The following is a 19,381-nucleotide window of genomic DNA, read 5'->3' as shown; positions in this document are numbered from 1 at the left end:
TGTGATCCTGGAGACCTGGGATCAAGTCCCATGTTGGGCTCCCTGCATGGAGCCTACTTCTCCCTCTGCCTGTGTCTCTGCCTCTCTTTCTCTCTCTCATGAATAAATAAAGATCTTTTTTAAAAATAAAATAAATAAATGAGTAGTAAACAAATAAAAGGGGATGAAGGGGGTGCCTAGGTGGCTCAGTCAGTTAAGCCTCTGCCTTCAGCTCAGGTCATAAACCCAGAGTCCTGGGATAAAGCCCCGCATCAGGCTCCCTGCTCCACAGGAAGCCTGCTTCTCTCTCTCTCTCCCTCCACCTGCTGCTCCCCCTGCTTGTGCATGCTCTCTCTCTCTCTGTCAAATAAATAAAATCTTTATAATAAAAAAACAAAGCAAGCAATAACAGAAAAACTTTGTTTCTATAAACTACTAGCATTGCAATTAAAAATTGTTCACTACAGGGATCCCTGGGTGGCGCAGCGGTTTAGCGCCTGCCTTTGGCCCAGGACGCGATCCTGGAGACCTGGGATCGAATCCCACGTCAGGCTCCTGGTGCATGGAGCCTGCTTCTCCCTCTGCCTAGGTCTCTGCCTCTCTCTCTCTCTCTCTGTGACTATCATAAATAAATTTAAAAAAAATTTTTTTTTTAAGTTGTTCACTACAGAAGCACCTGGGTGCCACAGCCGGTTAAACGTTAGACTCTTGGTTTCAGCTCAGGTTATGATCTCAGGGTGGTAAGACCAACCCCTGCACTGGGCTCCGTGTTCAGTGCAGAGGCTGCACGAGTTTCTCTCTCCCTCTTCCTCTGCCCCTTCTCCCAAGCGCACACATGCACACTATCTCTCTCTCTCTCTCACACACACACACACATAAATAAATAAATCTTTTTAAAAATTTGTTCACTACCCCACACTTTGTTTTAGGTATGCCTCCCTTGGGCAGTAGGTTCACTGACTCATCATTTTAAGCCTCCAGGGAAAGCATATATCAAATCTCTACATACTGTCAACCAAACAATTTACGGAACTTCAAGAGTTTCACCAGGAGTCCACATGTAATCTACCACAAGAGGGCAACAAACTGAAACTGTTAGTAATTTAACTTTTAAAAAGATTTAAATCTTTCTGATCTATCAAATTATCGACAAGGAACACTTAATTACCACTAACAATGATATTTAAAGTTTTGTATTTGACTTTGTAAGAAAAATAGTCAAAAATCACAACCTGAAAAAAGGCATCCTTATTTGTCTCAGATCTTTACTAAACTTGGTGTACTTTATTATGCATCAAGAATGGCAATTTCAGGGGCAACTGACTGGCTCAATAGGTACAGCATGCAACTCTTCATCCTAGGGTCATGAGTTCAAGCCCCACATTGGGCACAGAGCTTACCTAATTTAAAAGATATGTATTTTTTTTAAAGGCAATTTCAGGGACTATGGATAAAGCTTTCAAAGAAACTAAATTAAATGAATAGTTGTATTGCCAAATACAGAACTTTAGGAATTTTACTGTTCAATTTATAAAATATTTCATCAATGATGTATCAAAAATCCATCCACAGGGCTTCAAAGGTAACTTCTTAAGTTCTTTGACTCATATAATTACAAAGGTTCACACACACTTATCTACGTTTAAAGAGTTTTCTCTCCTACTTGCCTAAGCATTGTTTTAAATATGAATACTGATTTATCACGGTATAGAACTTTTTTTGGAATGCCACTAATATTTTCAAAAAATGCCTTTGTCTGAAATTTCTAAAGATCTCAGAAATACCCAGTCCAGGCACAGCAAAAGTCATTATACTATCTCCACACACCCCGAACCCCAGTCACAAACATTGATTTTAACAACTAAAACAATGCAAGTTGCAGACATCTCCAGATGATGCCCTGGAAACTAGACTACAGTATAAAATTAGTTACTGAAAATATTCTTCTAAACAGCTTCTGAGAAAAAACTCTAGGTCCCACTTACTAATAGCCAGTGTCTTGGGCAAGTTATTTAACCTGTCTGAGCTTTAGTCTCTCTTCATTTAAAAAATGAACACAAAAATAATACCTACGAAAAAATAATAATACTTACATTATTGGGTTGTTGCGAGAATTAATGAAAAAAACATAAAATGCTTAGAACACTATGAGGCATATATTAAGTGCTCAGTAAATTTTGCTGGCTATTCATCACCTACTAGTAATAAATCTTACAGATGTCAAGGCCTACAATATTTGGACAAAGCACCTTTGGTATCCTTCTGGCCCAAAAGGGCAGGACAGAAAAAGAAGTGAGAAGCAGGGAGAATGAACATCTAAAAGGATGAGGGGGAAAAAATAAATAAATAAATAAAAGGATGAGGAAGGGTGGGATAGGGAAGGGAAGTACAGGAAGGAAAAATTGGAACACAGAATAAATTTAACTTACTTCCTAATTTGTTCACAGCCATCCCAAGGACTCTGAGCCCTTTCAAGAGGGCATTTGAGACCAAGTATGAATATGGCCTGTTGACTGCTGAATGTCTGAGAAATACAAGCATCAGGCTCCCTGATGGATAGTGTCACTGACTTTTCACTTAAAATGAAACACAGCATTATCCTTCAAACCAATACATGGTTACAGTTATCTCACCAGTTCTAATGACCTTGCCAACAAAAGCTTCCATGCTACCATCTCCTTAGCAAGAGGTCAAAAAGACGGCACAATAAACACCATGACCAGGTATTTGGGAAGTGGGAGGGCAATAAAAAAAGTGACAAAATTTTAAAAAAGAACTGATCCAAATCAAAAGATGCAAAATATACATTTTAAAACTTCATATACTCTTTCTCTTATCAGTTTTTGAATTAAGATAACAGACTAAATCCAAACATCTCATTTTGGTCCCTCCTGAAAGCCTCTTAAATCTGCTAAAGAAGGGCAGCTCGGGTGGCTCAGTGGTTTAGTGCCACCTTGAGCCCAGGGCCTGATCCTGGAGACCCAGGATCGGGTCCCATGGCAGGCTCCCTGCATGGAGCCTGCTTTTCCCTCTGCCTGTGTGTCTGCCTTTCTCTCTCAGTCTCTCATGAATAAATAAATAAAATCTTTAGAAAAAAATCTGCTAAAGAAATATTTTTTAAAACATTAAACTCACAAGGATAGAGAAATTAGCAGAAACAACAAACACAATTTGGAAGCAGGAAAGCAAATGGACAAGTGACAACTGCTGTTAACAGAGCCAAGAAAGCCCAATCCCAAACCAAAATGGTGATCCTAAGAACCAATAATCACAATCCCCAAAAGATACTGAAAATGGAAAAGGGAGTAGCTACAGCAGAGAACTGCTGGACAGCTGTGGAAAGAGCAGATCCCTAGATCACCTCTACCTGTCCCCTTCAGCCACTAACAAGTTTAGTCTCTAAAGGAGGTAACACTGAAGTTCTTGGGACTAGAGGACATCAGTTCTGTACTCAGGTGTGAACCGAGATACTACTATACAGAAAATCAAACGCTGAGTGGCTATACCAGTCAGAGCTTTATGTTTCAAGCAGAATACCAACAAAGGCCTCTGGGCTATCTGACCAGCTCAAGAAGAAGGGCTAAAAATAATGACATCAGTGATGCCCAACAAAATAAGTTACGAAAATCACCCAGTGGTTAAGCTCAAAATTGATAAGGCCTACCCACTTGCTCAGAGCTTCCAATCAGCTGTATAATCCAATAATGTTAATTGGGATCAGAAAATTATGAACAATCTGAGGATGTAACAGACCAAAATAAATCCTAGGAAGAAGCAACTTAGAAGAAATTATGCACAGAGGGGGGAAAAAACCACACTCACACACACACACACAAGTATCATTAATATGCTCAGAAAAAGAGAAAAAATTATTACATCCATGAAACAAAAACAGGATTTTACTACTTTTTTAAGGAGAAAGATTCTAAGAACAAAAGAGTTCTTAGAAAATAAAAATATGATAGCAGAAAAGTTAAATAGTAAGGCTGGAAAACTAAGATAAGGAAATCTTCTAGAAAAATCCAGGAACACCGCATATACTCACATCTCTCTCTCTCTCTCTCTCTCTCTCTCTCTCTCACACACACACACACACACACACACACTTATATCCCAAAGAAGAACAAAGACAAAGAGGAAAACTGGAGAAAAAAGATAAGAAAATCTGAAGACCAAAATAGGAAGTCTAGTGTTCAATAAAATAATAGCACAAGGTAAATATAGCAGGGAAAAGGAGAAGAGGAAGTCTTCAAGAGTTCTCAACTGACAGATTGAAAGTGCCCACCACATACCCAGTGGATAAAAAGACTCACAAAAGGCCATACCACTTTAAAACTGCAAAACACTACAAGCAAAAAGAAGATTCTGTAAGCTTCCAGATAAGTCCAAACTGGTCACATACCGGTCACATACAATCAATGAACGGATTCAGATTTCTCAACAGCAACACTGCAAGAAGGCAACTGCACAAAACTCTGAGGATCTCTGTTGTACCATTTTTATAATCAAAAGGTGAGCCCAGTGGCAGCCCAGGTGGCTCAGCGGTTTAGCACCTGCCTTTAGCCCAGGGCATGATCCTGGAGTCCCAGGACTGAGTCCCACATCGGGCTCCCTGGGTGGAGCCTGCTTCTCCCTCTGCCTGTGTTGTGTCTCTGCCTCTCTCTCTCTGTCTCTCTCATGAATAAATAAAGTCTTAAGGAAAAAAAAAAGGTGAGCCTGAGTAAGATTCTTCTCTCTCCCTAGCATGGCTTGCCCAGGTACTGATGAAGTTCCTGGTCTCTTCTCCATGCCTTGCTCTGATGTTTCATTTCATCCCACCACAGATTTTCTGATTTGACCTAATTCCGAGAGCTGAAAGAAGGCTCTGAAGACTTCAGAAGCTAAAAATACAAAGAAGCCCACTCCCTCTGATCATATTTCTACAAGATGTCAAAACCAAGTCCACACTACAACCCTCCCCAACATCTGACTGAGGTAAATACTCTGCTTTTCCAGATTGCCTCCTGACCTTCCCACTGACCTGCCTGGAAGAGCCTCTTGAAAACCCTCAGAAAAGCAGAAGCCAGACTATGACTGAGTCTGCTGAGCTCATCTTCTCCTGCAAGACTACAACAAATAATGACAAAACTGACCTTTCATAAGATAGCTGGTTTATTCTTGCCAGTCCATTTTACGTATAGACATAACAAAACTAAAAAGAGAAACAAGAAAATCCTAACACCAAAACTGGGGTGAAGATTACCTCAGGGTAGGCTGTAGGGAACATAACCAGGGAAGGGCCCACAGTGGCATATGCCTTGTAACATTCTAATTCCTACCCCAGGCAAGTAATACACTGTGTGCAATCTGCGTTTTTCTATACATTTTTCTTTCTTTGTAATTTAAGAAACCGTTAATATACATATTCCTTCAAGTTGGAAATAACTTTATAACTCATTAAATCACAAAAGTTTATTATTACAGCAGTAGCACAGCTGTTATATCAGTCATGATGGAAACTGGCTTAATATTAAATACACACAAAAATTAAGACCGATTTACTTACATAATGAGTCTTCGGTTTAAGAACCAGTATTTCCTCCGACTCCTGTCATATCCAATAGGTTCATGTCGAATATATGGTTTGTTTTTTTGGATTTCAGCAACACAGTCAGTTACACCAGGCACCTTATGTGCTACACAGACCTCACACTGCCATTCATCCTCCGGAACCTCCTCAAGAGGTGGTTTCACACATTCCAAATGGTATACTGCTGAACATGTCTCACAGCAAAGCAAATCCCCAAGTTTGTGACAAACCCGACAATGGTCATCATATTGGATCACCCCTTCAGACATCAATTCCTCACGAGCAATATTTGTGGTAAGAAACTGGTCAACTAAGAACTGCAGAACTTTGATTTTGTTCTCTACTGGTCCATAGGGATAGTCCTCTGCTTCTTGGTAAGGAAGAACGTGATGGTACTCCTTATCACTCTCACAGTACACCCGCAGCACCTCTGGCCACGTCATCCCATCTATGAAATACAGCGTGGAATTAACGCTATCTTTCAGATCAGCAGGTCCAAAGGTAGTATTGGAAGTGTCTTCTTCACGCAAAACTGCTTTCAAAAGCACAACGTGCATCTCTGCCATAAGTGTGCACTGCTCTTGACTCACCAGAGCTGCACAGAAGTCCTCAAAGCGAAAAGGAGATAGCCTTAAAACAGTGCCAAAGTTCCGCAGTACCTCATAAATGGCAATAACATTCATTATATGCTCATTAGGCACCATTAAATCCTCAGAGGACTTGGGAAATTCAAGGGGTGGGATGTCTTTTTCTTCCAATATCGGAGAACGAGGCCGATGTACCCTTGGTTTTCGCCTACCTATAAAGGAAGAAATGACATAATTACAAATCAGTACATCATCTTTTTTTAAATTTTTTATTTTTATTTTATTTATGATAGGCACACAGTGAGAGAGAGAGGCAGAGACATAGGCAGAGGGAGAAGCAGGCTCCATGCACCGGGAGCCCGACATGGGATTCGATCCCAGGTCTCCAGGATCGCGCCCTGGGCCAAAGGCAGGCGCTAAACCGCTGCGCCACCCAGGGATCTCACATCTTTTTTTTTAAAAAAAATATTTATTTAGTTAAGCAATCTCTACACCCAATGTGGGGCTCAAACTCTCGACTCCCAAGATCAAGAGTCACATGCTCCTCCAACTGAGCTAGCCAGGCACCCCACAAATCAGTACATCATTTCCAAAACTGAGGGTTTTCTAGCTTTTCCTATTGGGACACATACCTCAAAAACCAGATAAGCATACTTCTATTTTTCTAATAACTGTCAAGTTAAAATAATACCAATAAGTAATGATTTAGCTTTAATTTTTAAGTCAATAAAGAAAATCTAAATTCAAAGTTTCTCCATTATACTAAAAACTACAAGTAAAAAATTTTCAATTATAATTAGCTCTGAATTATCTAGAGGGGATAAATGGTGTAGAGGCAACCATGATAAAAACAAAACAAAACAAAACAAAAAAACCTGCATTAATTAAACCTCTAAAAAGGGACGCGTGGGTGGCTCAGCAGTTGAGTCGGCCTTCAGCTCAGAGCATGATCCAGGAGTTTCGGGATCAAGTCCCACATCGGACTCCCTGGGAGAAGCCTGCTTCTCCCTCTGCCTATGTCTCTGCCTTCTCTCTCTCATGAATAAATAAGTAAAATCTTAAAAAAAAAAAAAAAAAAGAGAGCTCTGAGAAGAACATAAATGTGAAAAAAAATCCCCATGTAAGAAAAAAGACACAAAAGAGCCCATCCTGTGTCTGCTGCGATACAGAAATGCCTCTCAACACTGGACAGGAAGTTCTCTGGTGAAGCACCCATTTTCCTCTGCTAGAAATGCTTCCTGAGAGGGCATCCCCGGTGGCCCAACGGTTTAGCGCCTCCTGTAGCCCGGGGGCGTGATCCTGGAGTCCCAGGATCAAGTCCTATGTCGGGCTCCCTGCATGGAGCCTGCTTCTCCCTCTGCCTGTGTCTCTGCATCTGTGTGTGTGTGTGTGTCTCATGAATAAATAAAATCTTAAAAAAAAAGAAAGAAAAAAAAAAAGAAATGCTTCCTGAGAGCCACATGGGGGGGGGGGGGGGGGGAGTTCCACAGTGAAGCACAAAGTTAGGGCTGAGACAGAAAGGAAAGGGGAAATAAGAGAGGAGGAGAGTCCCAGTGCTGGGAGAAGGAAAAAGGGAGGCTCAGGGAGGAAACAGACAAGACTGTGTGTGTGTTTTTAGTGGTCAGTTGAACCACTGCAAGTACCTGTTCCCCAATTTATAAGATGTGATGTCCAAGAATGTATATGTATGCATATAAATGTATCAATATATATAGCACACTTGAGACCCTGGTCTGTACCAAGCATAAAGATCTTACTTAATTCTGTGAGTTGGGATGCCTGGGTGGCTCAGTGGTTGAGTGGCTGTCTGCCTTTGGCCTCAGGTCGTGATCCCAGGGTTGTGGGAGTCCTGCATCGGGCTCTCCACAGGGAGCCTGCTTCTCCCTCTGCCTATATCTCCGTGTCTCTCATGAATAAATAGAATCTTTAAAAATAATAATTCTTGGGCAGCCCCTGTGGCGCAGTGGTTTAGCACCGCCTGCAGCTCAGGGTGTGATCCTGGAGACCTGGGATCGAGTCCCATGTCAGGCTCCCTGCATGGAGCCTGCTTCTGCCTCTGCCTGTGTCTCTGCCTCTCTCTCTCTGTGTCTTTCATGAATAAATAAATAAAATCTTAAAAAAAAAAAAAACTTTAAAAAAACAATTCTTAATCTATGAGGTAGTATTTTAATAAGCCCTGCTATATAAATAAGAAAACTTGTCAAAAGAAACACGTTTCTCCTAAACTGTTATGCCTGTATTACTATTATTATTCTCATACTTTCCAATGATATTTACAGAATAGGAAATGTATGTTTTTTAAATATAGGAAATAATTCTAACAAGATCAATTAACACTAAATTCACTTTTGTATAATTAACTTTTATCAACTATGATTCTGGGTTACTGGTAAACTCTTAACTGCCTGTTCCCTCCCCCATTCCTGAGCCCTCCTCACTTCTAGCTAAGTCTCATTATCTGCAAACTAAAAGGGTGTATATGGTATCAGGAGAAAAAAAGTATGCTTAAAAATATAAAAGGGCTGGGATGCCTGGGTGGCTCAGAGGTTGAACATCTGCCTTTGGCTCAGGGTGTGAACCCGGAGTCCAGGGATCGAGTCCGGTATCGGAATTCCTGAAGGGAGCCTGCTTCTCCCCCTCTGTCGGTGTCTCTGCCTCTCTGTCTCTCAAGAATAAATAAAATCTTAAAAAAAACAAAATTATATATATATATATATATATATAGGCAAGGTATTTTAACTTACACAATACACACCCAAATCTTCATTCACCAAAAAGATTTTCCAACTAAAAATATATCCATTACTTTCTGCAGAAAAAAGTCCAAGGGATCACCTGGGCCAGTCACTGCTGGTGAATCTATATCTTGAGAAAGGAGCCTACAACTCACAAAAGTGACACCATCTGCACAAATCCAGTTTTCACAGATTCAATTAAATCATAGAATCATCATGATAGTAAGCATCATGATGGGTACTCCAGTCTATATTATGGTCTCCTGGAAATTACTTGGGACTCATCTGTATAAATATAAACGAGAAAGTAGTAAAAGGGAAGATCTAACTTCAACTTCCCTTGAATAACAGAAGAAACACAAGTCAGCTGAGGAGACCAACCCGCTTATAGAAACAGTTCTTGCATTCTTCTCAGATGTTTATGCAAAAAGCTGTCAAAGAGCATTTAAATAAAGAATCACAGAAGGAAAGGCTGGGTGGGAAAGCGGTTTGAGGACCCGAAGAATGTAGACGACCTTAAATGTTAGGTTTAGGAGTCTGTACAGTACTTTATACTGGCAGTAATGAGGGTTGCTACAGGTTTTCTAAGCAGGGCACAGACAAGAGAATAATGTTCCAGAGAGACTTCTCTGGCTTCACTATATAGAATAAAAAGGACAGGGGGAACAGAGCAGAGGCAGGGCATCTTCTGGAATTAACCACAGATGAAGACATGGATCCAGAGTCTGGCTGTGAGAACACCACCAAGATAGACACAAGGGACCTCATGAAGAAAGAAATCAACAGGTGTAGAACAGACCACCATCACAATGAGATTTAACTCTGTCTGTTACCATTTCCTTCAAAAGCTGATTCTAACCTCCTCAGGCTCCTCTGAATTCCTGTAGCCTTCTTCAAACTATGTTTGTTCATATTATAATTATCTTTTCATGGTATCTACTCCATCTCCCCAGGAGAACACCCAACTCTTATGCTAAAGAGAATTTGACATATTTATTTTATTAGTATTTACCCAGCATCATTTCTTATAGAGAATTTCCTTTCCCTATAAGGAATCCTTATATCCCTATTAGGGAGGGATATAAGTGATTCTGATACGGCCCCCAATCACACTATGTGTATCTTCTCATCAATAGCATGAAGATATGACCCAAGGCAGGCCAGTAAGACTCTTTGCCTGGGACTTTATATTCAGATGTTGAGAGTTCTCTCAAGCCCTTTCTTCCCATGCAGGAGGCCAGAGCTGTCCAGAACTAAACATCTCTGCTTCCCTCGTGGAAGAAGGGAATAAGGATGATGAATAGAAGCAGAAGTAAGATATAAGTACTGATAATTTGGGCAGCCCCGGTGGCTCAGGGGTTTAGCACTGCCTTCCTTCAGCCCAGGGTGTGATCCTGGAGACCTGGAATCGAGTCCCACATCGGGCTCCCTGCATGGAGCCTGCTTCTCTCTCTGCCTGTGTCTCTCTGCCTCTCTCTCTCTCTCTGTGTCTCTAATAAATAAATAAAATCTTAAAAAAAAAAAAAAGTACTGATAATTATTGAGGCCTTGGGGGAGCATATCCTTCAGTTTTCCAGCTACAGAAAACAAAACTATTCCCCATGTGCTTAAGCCAACACACTGGTTTCCTATCACTGGCAAATAAGGGAGTACTCATTAAAAAGTATTCGACTCTGTATCCAGTAGGCTTTTTAAAATGAGAAACACAATAACTGTTTATACTGTGTATATAACTGTGTATATAAACACTGCTAATAGTAATCTATTTGTAAACCAGTAACAAATACTGTCTAAATTCATTTAATGTCTAATTTTTTATTTTTTTAGACAGGGGGGGAGAGTGGCAGAGAGAGAAGTAGAGAATCTTTTTTTCTTTTTTTTTAAATATTTTATTTATGGGCAGCCCCAGTGGCATAGCAGTTTGGCACCGCCTGCAGCCCAGAGTGTGATCCTGGAGACCCAGGATCGAGTCCCACATCGGGCTCCTTGCATGGAGCCCACTTCTCCCTCTGCCTGTGTCTCTGCCTCTCTCTCTCTCTGCCTCTATGAATGAATAAATAAAATCTTTAAAAAAATAATAAAATAAAATAAAGATTTTATTTATTCATGAGACACACAGAGAGGCAGAGACACAGGCAGAGGGAGAAGCAGGGTCCATGCAGGGAGCCCAATGTGTAACTCAATCCTGGAACTCCAGGATCACACCCTGGGCCAAAGGCAGGCGCTAAACCACTGAGCCACCCAGGGATTCCCAAGAGAGAATCTTAAGCAGGCTCCACATCCAGCACGGATCCCAACACAGAGCTCCATCTCACAACTCTGAGATCATGACCTGAGGTGAATAGTCAGACACTTAACCCACTGAGCCATCCATGGACCCCTCATGTCTAATTTTGAAGCATCAGCTTTCATACATTCTGAAAGATTTTGGATAACCATTGTACAGATCTGATTTCTAACAGCTCATTTTAACTTCGTATTAATAAACTAAAGTCTGTTCATTTTCTGCAAGTATTAGAGGTAAAAGGAAAAAGAGGCAAAAAAAAAAAAAGGCCCATAAGTTCTACATTCTATACATCTAGTTGGAAACCACAAAACAGTTTCTATTCAGAATATGACTATAATCACATACATATTGAAAATGTGAGCATTTTTGAAAGCTAATATTAAATATAGGTCAGTTCCCTCTGAAGCATTATTGGGAAAGTATAAATTGTCTCAATTTTTTAAAAGGCAATTTGGCAAAATCTATCTGAATGCATAACTCTTTGACCCAGAGATTGTACCTCCCAGAATTTATCCTACAGATATGCACATACACATTCAAGTACATACAAAAAAATTTAATGCAACAGTTTATAAAAGTCAAAATTTTGTGTTTTCTTTTTAAACTAAATATACATCAATATTTAAATGAATTGTGAATTATGACAACTACACAATGGAATCTAACATTTGAAAAGAACAATGTAAAATTCATATATGCTGAAATGAAAAATCCAGGTAGGGAATTTTCTCTGTGTTTTTTGTTGCTATGAATAGTGGCTGGCACCTAGTAAGGTACATGAAATTATTTATTGAAAAAAATGGTTTTTAAGTGCTAGCTCACACAATCACATAAGAACATTATGTCTCTACATTATTTGCAAATGTTAGAAATGTGCTTTTACTCCTCACTATGTAAGTAAATAGAGAACTACAATGAGAACTTCTCAAACAGTGGTCCTCAAACTCTGTAGAGCAGAATCACCTGGAGAGCTGATTCTGATTAAAATAGTTTGATTTAAAAGGTCCAGAATAGGGACGCGTGGGTGGCTCAGTGGTTTAGCTCCTGCCTTTGGCCCAGGGCATGACCCTGGAGTCCCAGGATCAAGTCTTGTATCAGGCTCCCTGCATGGTGCCTGCCTATTCACCTTTCTCTGTCTCTCATGAATAAATAAATAAAATCTTAAAAAATAATAATAATAAAAGGTCTAGAATAGAGTCTCAGAATGTGCATTTCTAACAATTCCCAGATGCTGCTCACTGTGCTGTGTGAAGCTACACTTCAAGAACCACTGCCCTAGAACTTAGGCTACACCCTCTGAGAGCCAGACAAGCAATAATTAATACACACCAAATGAAATTCACTAATCCCTAAAAGCACCTTCAAACCTTACTACTCAAAATGTGATTGGCATCATCTATGATGCTTGCGAGAAATTCAGAAGCTCAGGCCACAGGTCTACCACATAAGGATTTGCAGTTTCTCAAAATCAGGTGATTCATATGATCATTCAAGTTTGAGAAGCTGCCTGAAACAGTCCGACATAAAACTGGAGATGCAGAAGTCACATGATAAGTTGTTAAAAGTAGAGGGCCAATAAGCAACCAAAATTTACAGAACTCCAGGTTAAACTCCATAATCTCTGTTTTTATCTTTCTCCCCAGGTAATTCCCTTGTACAATGAAGTTTGAAAACTACTCCTTTAGAGAAATTGGATATTTGAAAACTACTGCTTTAGAGAAACTGGATATTTCCCCTATTAAACAGAAAGTAAATAAAGCTTTCGTAGAAACTCAGGCAAGAAAACTAAGGGGTTGTCTCAGGAGGCATGACTAAAATAGGACTGATGTGAAAGAAAGCTGATACCTAATCAAAGACATTAAAAAGCCTACCAAAAAAGAAAATGCTAAGGATGGAAAGCAGTTTGCATGAATTCGGGGCCAGGAGGGGAACCAAGAACAAGAATTTGTCAATGAATTTCCAGCACTGTCAAGGGAGAGAATTTCTTGACTGGATAACACAGATTCTGGCCCATCAGATATGTTACTACATGAATAGAAAAACTGTTACTATGTATAGATACTTAAAAAAAAAAAATGAAGTGGCACTTGCAAAATTTTCCACTCTTTTGTATTTCATAATAGAAGTCTAACCTTATTGAGTCTGAGGGATGTTCTCTTCTTCGAATGCTTTGGAAGAACTGGTCAACAGTACTCAGTGTTAATTATTGCTTAGGGCCCTTTTCTACATATCTGGGTTTTTAAAATACACACTGTGGGCACAACCTGCATTTGTTTGGTTAATTTCTCTTTTTAAAAAGATTTTATTCTTAAGTAATTTCCACACCCAACATGGGGCTTGAACTTACAACCCCAAGATCAAGAGTCATATGCTCTCCCGACTGAGCCAAACAGGTGCCTCTAATTTTTTTTTTTTTAAGATTTCATTTATTTATTCACAAGAGACACAGAGAGAGAGACAGAGACAGGCAGACGGAGAAGCAGGCTCCATGCAGGGAGCCGGATGTGGGACTCAATCCCAGGACTCCAGGATCACGCCCTGGGCCAAAGGCAGGCGCCAAACCGCTGAGCCACCCTGATTTCTTTTTTAACTAAAAACAAAAACAGGGCAGGCAGGGGGAGGGGGAGGCTGAGCAATTTAGTGTCCCCTTCAGCCCAAGGTCTAATCCTGGAGACCTGGGATCAAGTCCCATGTTGGGCTCCCTGCATGGAGCCTGCTTCTCCCTCTGCCTGTCTCTGCCTCTCTCTCTCTCTCTCTCTCTCTCTCTCTCTGTCTGTCTCTCATGAATAAATTGATAAAATCTTTAAATAAAAAAGATAAAATAAAATCTTTACAAAATAAATAAAATAAAAACAAAAACAAAAACAAAAACAAAGGATGCCTGGGTGGCTCAGCAATTGAGCACCTCCCCTTTGGCCCAGGGCATGATCCTGGAGTCCTGGGATGAGTCCCACATCAGCCTCCCTGCATGGAGCCTGCTTCTCCCTCTGCCTGTGTGTCTCTGTGTGTCTCATGAATAAATAAAATTTTTTTAAAAAATTAAATAAATAAAAACATAACCCCACACACACCTTCTCTATAAATTTTAAACAGAAAATGCCTTAATTTGCTGAAGTTGTGAAAAATCCCTGACCTTTTATAAGGCCTTGATCAAATGTCACCTCTTCTCTCCTGTGCCACCTAGAACTGTGTTTCTCTGGCACTTTGTATAGCTCTTCATTATAGTTGCAGTATACTTATAGGCAATCATTTATGTGCCCCCAGCTCATTTGTTAACTTCCTTAGAGCACAAACCATGTCTTAAGTTATTGTGGTAACTAAAAAGTAATTGTTCAACTAATGACACCCAGCAGAACACTACTTGCAGAAGATGGAAGTCCAGAGGTAAAGTCATGCCAAAAACCCTAATGACACTGTAAATTTTTCAAAATTTGGCTTATAAATTTTTATATTAATTCTAAGAAAAAATTGAGTGTTTTCAGACTTTTAAACCCCGTAACACTCTGTACAATCCGTGTTTCTAGAGAAAAAAAAATGTATTATTGTCTCAGTATATCTGAGAGAAAGATGGACACTCAGTATTGGTAAAAAGAGATCGTTTTCTTTTTTTTTTTTTTAATTTTTATTTATTTATGATAGTCACAGAGAGAGAGAGAGAGAGAGGCAGAGACACAGGCAGAGGGAGAAGCAGGCTCCATGCACCGGGAGCCCGACGTGGGACTCGATCCTGGGTCTCCAGGATCGCGCCCTGGGCCAAAGGCAGGCGCTAAACCGCTGCGCCACCCAGGGATCCCCAAGAGATCATTTTCATAGTCATCTTTTTAAAATTATGAAACTCATCTGTCAAGCAACAAGGACTCCCCCTCTCATCTGGAATAGTGTCCTATTCTTGCTCAGTTGGTAGAGCATGTGACTTTCCATCTCGAGGTTCTGAGTTCAAATCCCATGTTGGGTGTAGACCTTACTTCAAAAAATGGGGGTCGGGGGGTAGCTGGCTAGCATCAGTTGGTATAGTGTCCCAACCAAGTTTCAAGGTTATTATTCACAAGGTTGTGCTCTTCCAATTAGTACATTCCATTTGTCTCCAGTCTCTATCCTTTCATGACAGTAATAATATGAAAAACAGCAGTTAGCTTTCACAAAGGGCTTCCAATATGCCAGGAATTGTGCTAAGCACATTTAAATGCTTTATTTCATTTTATCTTCAGATCAACTCCATAAAATAGGTACTACATTTATCCTTTTAAAGATGAATATGGAGGGGCTCCTGGCTGACTCAGTTGGTGAAGCATGTGACTCCTGGTCTCAGGGCTGGGAGTTTGAACTCCATGCTGGGTGTAGAGATTACTTTAATTATTTAAAAATTTTAATAAAAATAAAAATAATTAAAAAATAAAGATGTACATAGGCTAAATCACTAGTCTAAAGTAACACAGCTAATACCACTAAGATATAAAACTAAAACATAAATCCACCTTAGGGGCACCTGGTAGCTCAGTCGGTTAAACACCTGACTTGATTTCAGCTCAGGTCATGATCTCAGGGTCACAGGATTAAGCCCAACATTGGGCTTCACACTCAGCAGAGTCTGCTTCTCCCTCTCTTTCTGCTCCTTCCCTACCCTACTCACACTCTCTCAAGTAAATAAAATCTTAAAAAAAAAAAAAAAGCCTACAAATCCACCTGGTCTCCTAAGCTTGTGCTCTTTACATTAGACTTCCCCCTTATTAAAAACCACCTGAGTTGGGATCCCTGGAAGGCTCAGGGGTTTAACGCCTGCCTTTGGCCCAGGGTGTGATCCTGGAGACCGGGGATCGAGTCCCACATCGGCTCCCTGCATGGAGCCTGCTTCTCTCTCTGCCTGTGTCTCTGCCTCTCTCTCTCTCTCTCTCTCTCTCTCTCTCTCTCTGTGTGTCTCTCTCATGAATAAATAAATAAAAATCTTAAAAAAAAAAAAAAAAACCCACCTGAGTCAACCTCTCAGCAAAAGGGCATTTGAAAAATAACAACGGGCAGCCCAGGTGGCTCAGTGGTTTAGCGCCACCTTCAACCCAGAGCCTGATCCTGGAGACCAGGGATCCAGTCCCACATCATCGGGCTCCCTGCATGGAGCCTGCTTCTCCCTCTGCCTGTGTCTCTGCCTCTCTCTCTGTGTGTCTCGAATGAATGAATGAATGAATGAATGAATGAATGAATAAATAAATAAATATCTTTAAAAAAAACAGGCAAATACTTTATTTTAAAAAATAAATAAACAATAAATGCTCTTTGTGTAGGTGGGAGAAACAGCAGATAAAGGACATCAATGACAAGATTAGAAAGTATAAGCCCTGGAAGCAAAAGTTTTAACAAGAGCCAACATTTCAAGTGCTTAATAGCCACAAGTGACTAGTTGCTACTACACTGGACAGTACAAATAAGGAACATTTCCATCATCTCAGAAAGTTCTACTGGACAGCCTTGGTCTAGAAATACATTTAGGGACTACTGTATAATGACTGGAGTTCAAATAACAACTGTACCACGTTATTAACACAAGGTTAAAATGTATGTAGTACCCTCTCTCTTTAAAATATTTGTAAAGTACTAAAAACATTTTCTATGGATTTCCAACAAAATAAGAAAACTGAAATAAAAATGTAAGCATCAGGGGCACCTGGGTGGCTCAGTCAGTTAAGCATCTGCCTTCAGCTCAGCTCATGATCCCAGGATCCTGGGATCAAGCCCCACATCAGGCTCCCTGCTCAGTGGGGAGTCTGCTTCTCCCTCTCCCTCTGCTGCTCCCCCTGCTTGTGCTGTCTGGCTCTCTCTTTCTCTGTCAAATAAATAAATTAAATCTTAAAAAAAATGTAAGCATCTAATAAAGAAATCCATATATTTACACATAAATGTATGAATTGATAGAGCATGAGGTATGTGCTCTAAAGAAGCCCCCCTCAAAACTGGAAATAACCTAAATATTCATCAGTATTGAATGGAAATACATAATGAAATATCATACATTATTTAAAAACGAATGAACAGGGGACACTGGCTGGCTCAGTCAGTAGAGCATTCAACTCTTGATCTTGGGGTTTTGAGTTCAAACCCCATGTTGGGCACAGAGATTACTTAATAAAAAAAAAAAAAAAAAAAAACACTTGGGGGTGCCTGGATGGCTCAGTCATCTGCCTTCAGCTCAGGTCATTATCCTGGGATCAAGCCCTGCAGCATCAGGCACCCTGCTCAGCAGAAGTCTGCTTCTCCCTCTTCCCTGGCTGCTCCCCCTGCTTGTCCCCTCTCTCTGTCAAATAAATAAATAAAATATTTGTAAAGTACTAAAATCTTAAAAAAAAAAAACTTAAAAACTGTTCTAAAGTTTATTTTTAATTATTTCAATTACCTGTTTTAATTTTCTCAGTATATATAGATAACAGCCTGAATACATAACAAGATTAAATAAAACATACTAGAGGCACCTGGCTGACTTAGTTGGTTAAGCGTCCAATTCTCGATCTCAACTCAGGTCTTGATCTCAGGGTCATGAATTTAAGCCCTGTGCTGGGCTCCAAATTGGGCTACTTAAAAAAAAAAAAAAAAAAAAAAAACTCTATTAACTGTAAAAACTGACAAAACTTGAAAACATCAATTGATACTTGAGATATAAATTACCATAATAATTCACCTAACCTTGCTGAAAACATCTGACACCTCTGGGACACAACATCCTTCAACTTCCTACTGCCACCTAGGCCTCAATTTTCTTGACCAGGAGTTCCTCTGTCATATACTGCTCTTACATGTGGTCATTCCCCAAAGTTTAGTCCTCACCAGATTGTCTCACTTCCCCTAAATTATCAGTGGACTCAATTACAACCAAAATATTAATGACTTCTTTTTTTTAAGTTATTTATTTATTCATGAGAGACACAGAGAGAGAGAGAGGCAGAGATACAAGCAGAGAGAGAAGCAGGCTCCATGCAAGGAGCCTGATGCAGAACTCGATCCCGGATCCCAGGATCACGCCCTGAGCCAAAGGCGGATGCTCAACCGCTGAGCCACCCAGGTATCCCACCCTCATAGAATTTTACACATTTACAATATTTATATTTTTACTCAATTAACATATGCTTCTGCTAGACTGCAGCTTCAAGCCCAATGGACAGAATAATTTACATTTTGCTTATCAGATCCTAGTACTTATTTCCATGTCTGGCACAAGGCAGATTACTGAATAAATAGTTGCTGCATGGGGCATCTGGCTGGTTCAGTCAGTAGAGCATGCCACTCTTGACCTCAAGGTTGTAAATTCAAGCCCCACACTGGATGTAGAGTACTTAAAAATAAAACCTTAAATAAGGGGTACCTGGGGATGCCTGGGTGGCTCAGTGGTTGAGTGTCTGCCTTCGGCCCAGAGCGTGATCCTGGAGTCCTGGGATCGAGTCCCAAATCGGGCTCCCTGCATGGAGCCTGCTTCTCCCTCTGCCTGTGTCTCTGCCTCTCTCTGTCTCTCATGAATAAATAAATAAATAAATAAAATCTTTAAAAAGGCCCGGGGGGGGGGGGGGGGCTGGATGCCTCCATCAGTTAAGCATCTCCCTTTGGCTCAGGTCATGATCTCAGCATCCTAGGATCAAGTCCCACATCTGGCTCCCAGTTCCATGAGGAGCCTACTTCTCCTTCTCCCCATGCCTGCCACTCTTCCTGCTTGTGTGCTCTCTCTCCCTCTGTCTCTGTCAAACAAATAATTTTTAAAATCTTTATAAAAAAGTTGCTTTATGAATTCATAAACCAAATAAATTGCCATCAAACTATATAAAGCAAAACTGTAAGAAATCCAAGAAGAAATGGACAGAAAAAAATTATAGCAGGAGACTTAAGACATTTCATTATGTCCTTAACAGATCTAGCAGACTGAGTAAACAGTTACATGGAATGCAGGTTGCAAATTCAAAAGTGTACTAAGAGGAAGTACAAGAAGAGTGAGTAGAGAACAGAAGTAATCTATACGGTCTACTTAAACTAGAACTAACCTGATCAAGAAAAAAGTAGGATATTATTCAGCCATAAAAAGGAATGAAATTTTGCCATTTGCAACAATACAGATGGATTTAGAGATTATAATGTTAAGTGAAATAAGTCAGATAAAGACAAATACCATATGATTTCACACATATGTAGAATTTAAGAAACAAAAGAGGGGTGCCTAGGTGGCTCAGTCCATTTAGTGTCTGATTTCTGATTT

The 19,381-nt window shown here is 40.2% G+C and overlaps 1 protein-coding gene across 15 annotated transcripts in view; it reads right to left on the bottom strand.

The window, feature by feature from the left end:
• BPTF (bromodomain PHD finger transcription factor) overlaps positions 1 to 19,381 on the bottom strand; it is a 153,225-nt gene that overhangs the window by 107,239 nt on the left and 26,605 nt on the right. For all 15 annotated transcript variants that reach the window (XM_072781102.1, XM_072781101.1, XM_072781108.1 and 12 more), the window contains exon 2: positions 5,525 to 6,347. In XM_072781102.1, the coding sequence (XP_072637203.1) occupies positions 5,525 to 6,347 (823 nt within the window). The remainder of the gene's footprint in view (positions 1 to 5,524; positions 6,348 to 19,381) is intronic.

The sequence above is a fragment of the Canis lupus genome, chromosome 16 (assembly GCF_048164855.1).
Source record: "Canis lupus baileyi chromosome 16, mCanLup2.hap1, whole genome shotgun sequence".
NCBI classification, from domain to species: Eukaryota; Metazoa; Chordata; class Mammalia; order Carnivora; family Canidae; genus Canis; species Canis lupus.
The sequence above is the reverse complement of the archived record's forward strand: the minus strand, read 5'-3'. Positions and strand labels throughout refer to the sequence as shown.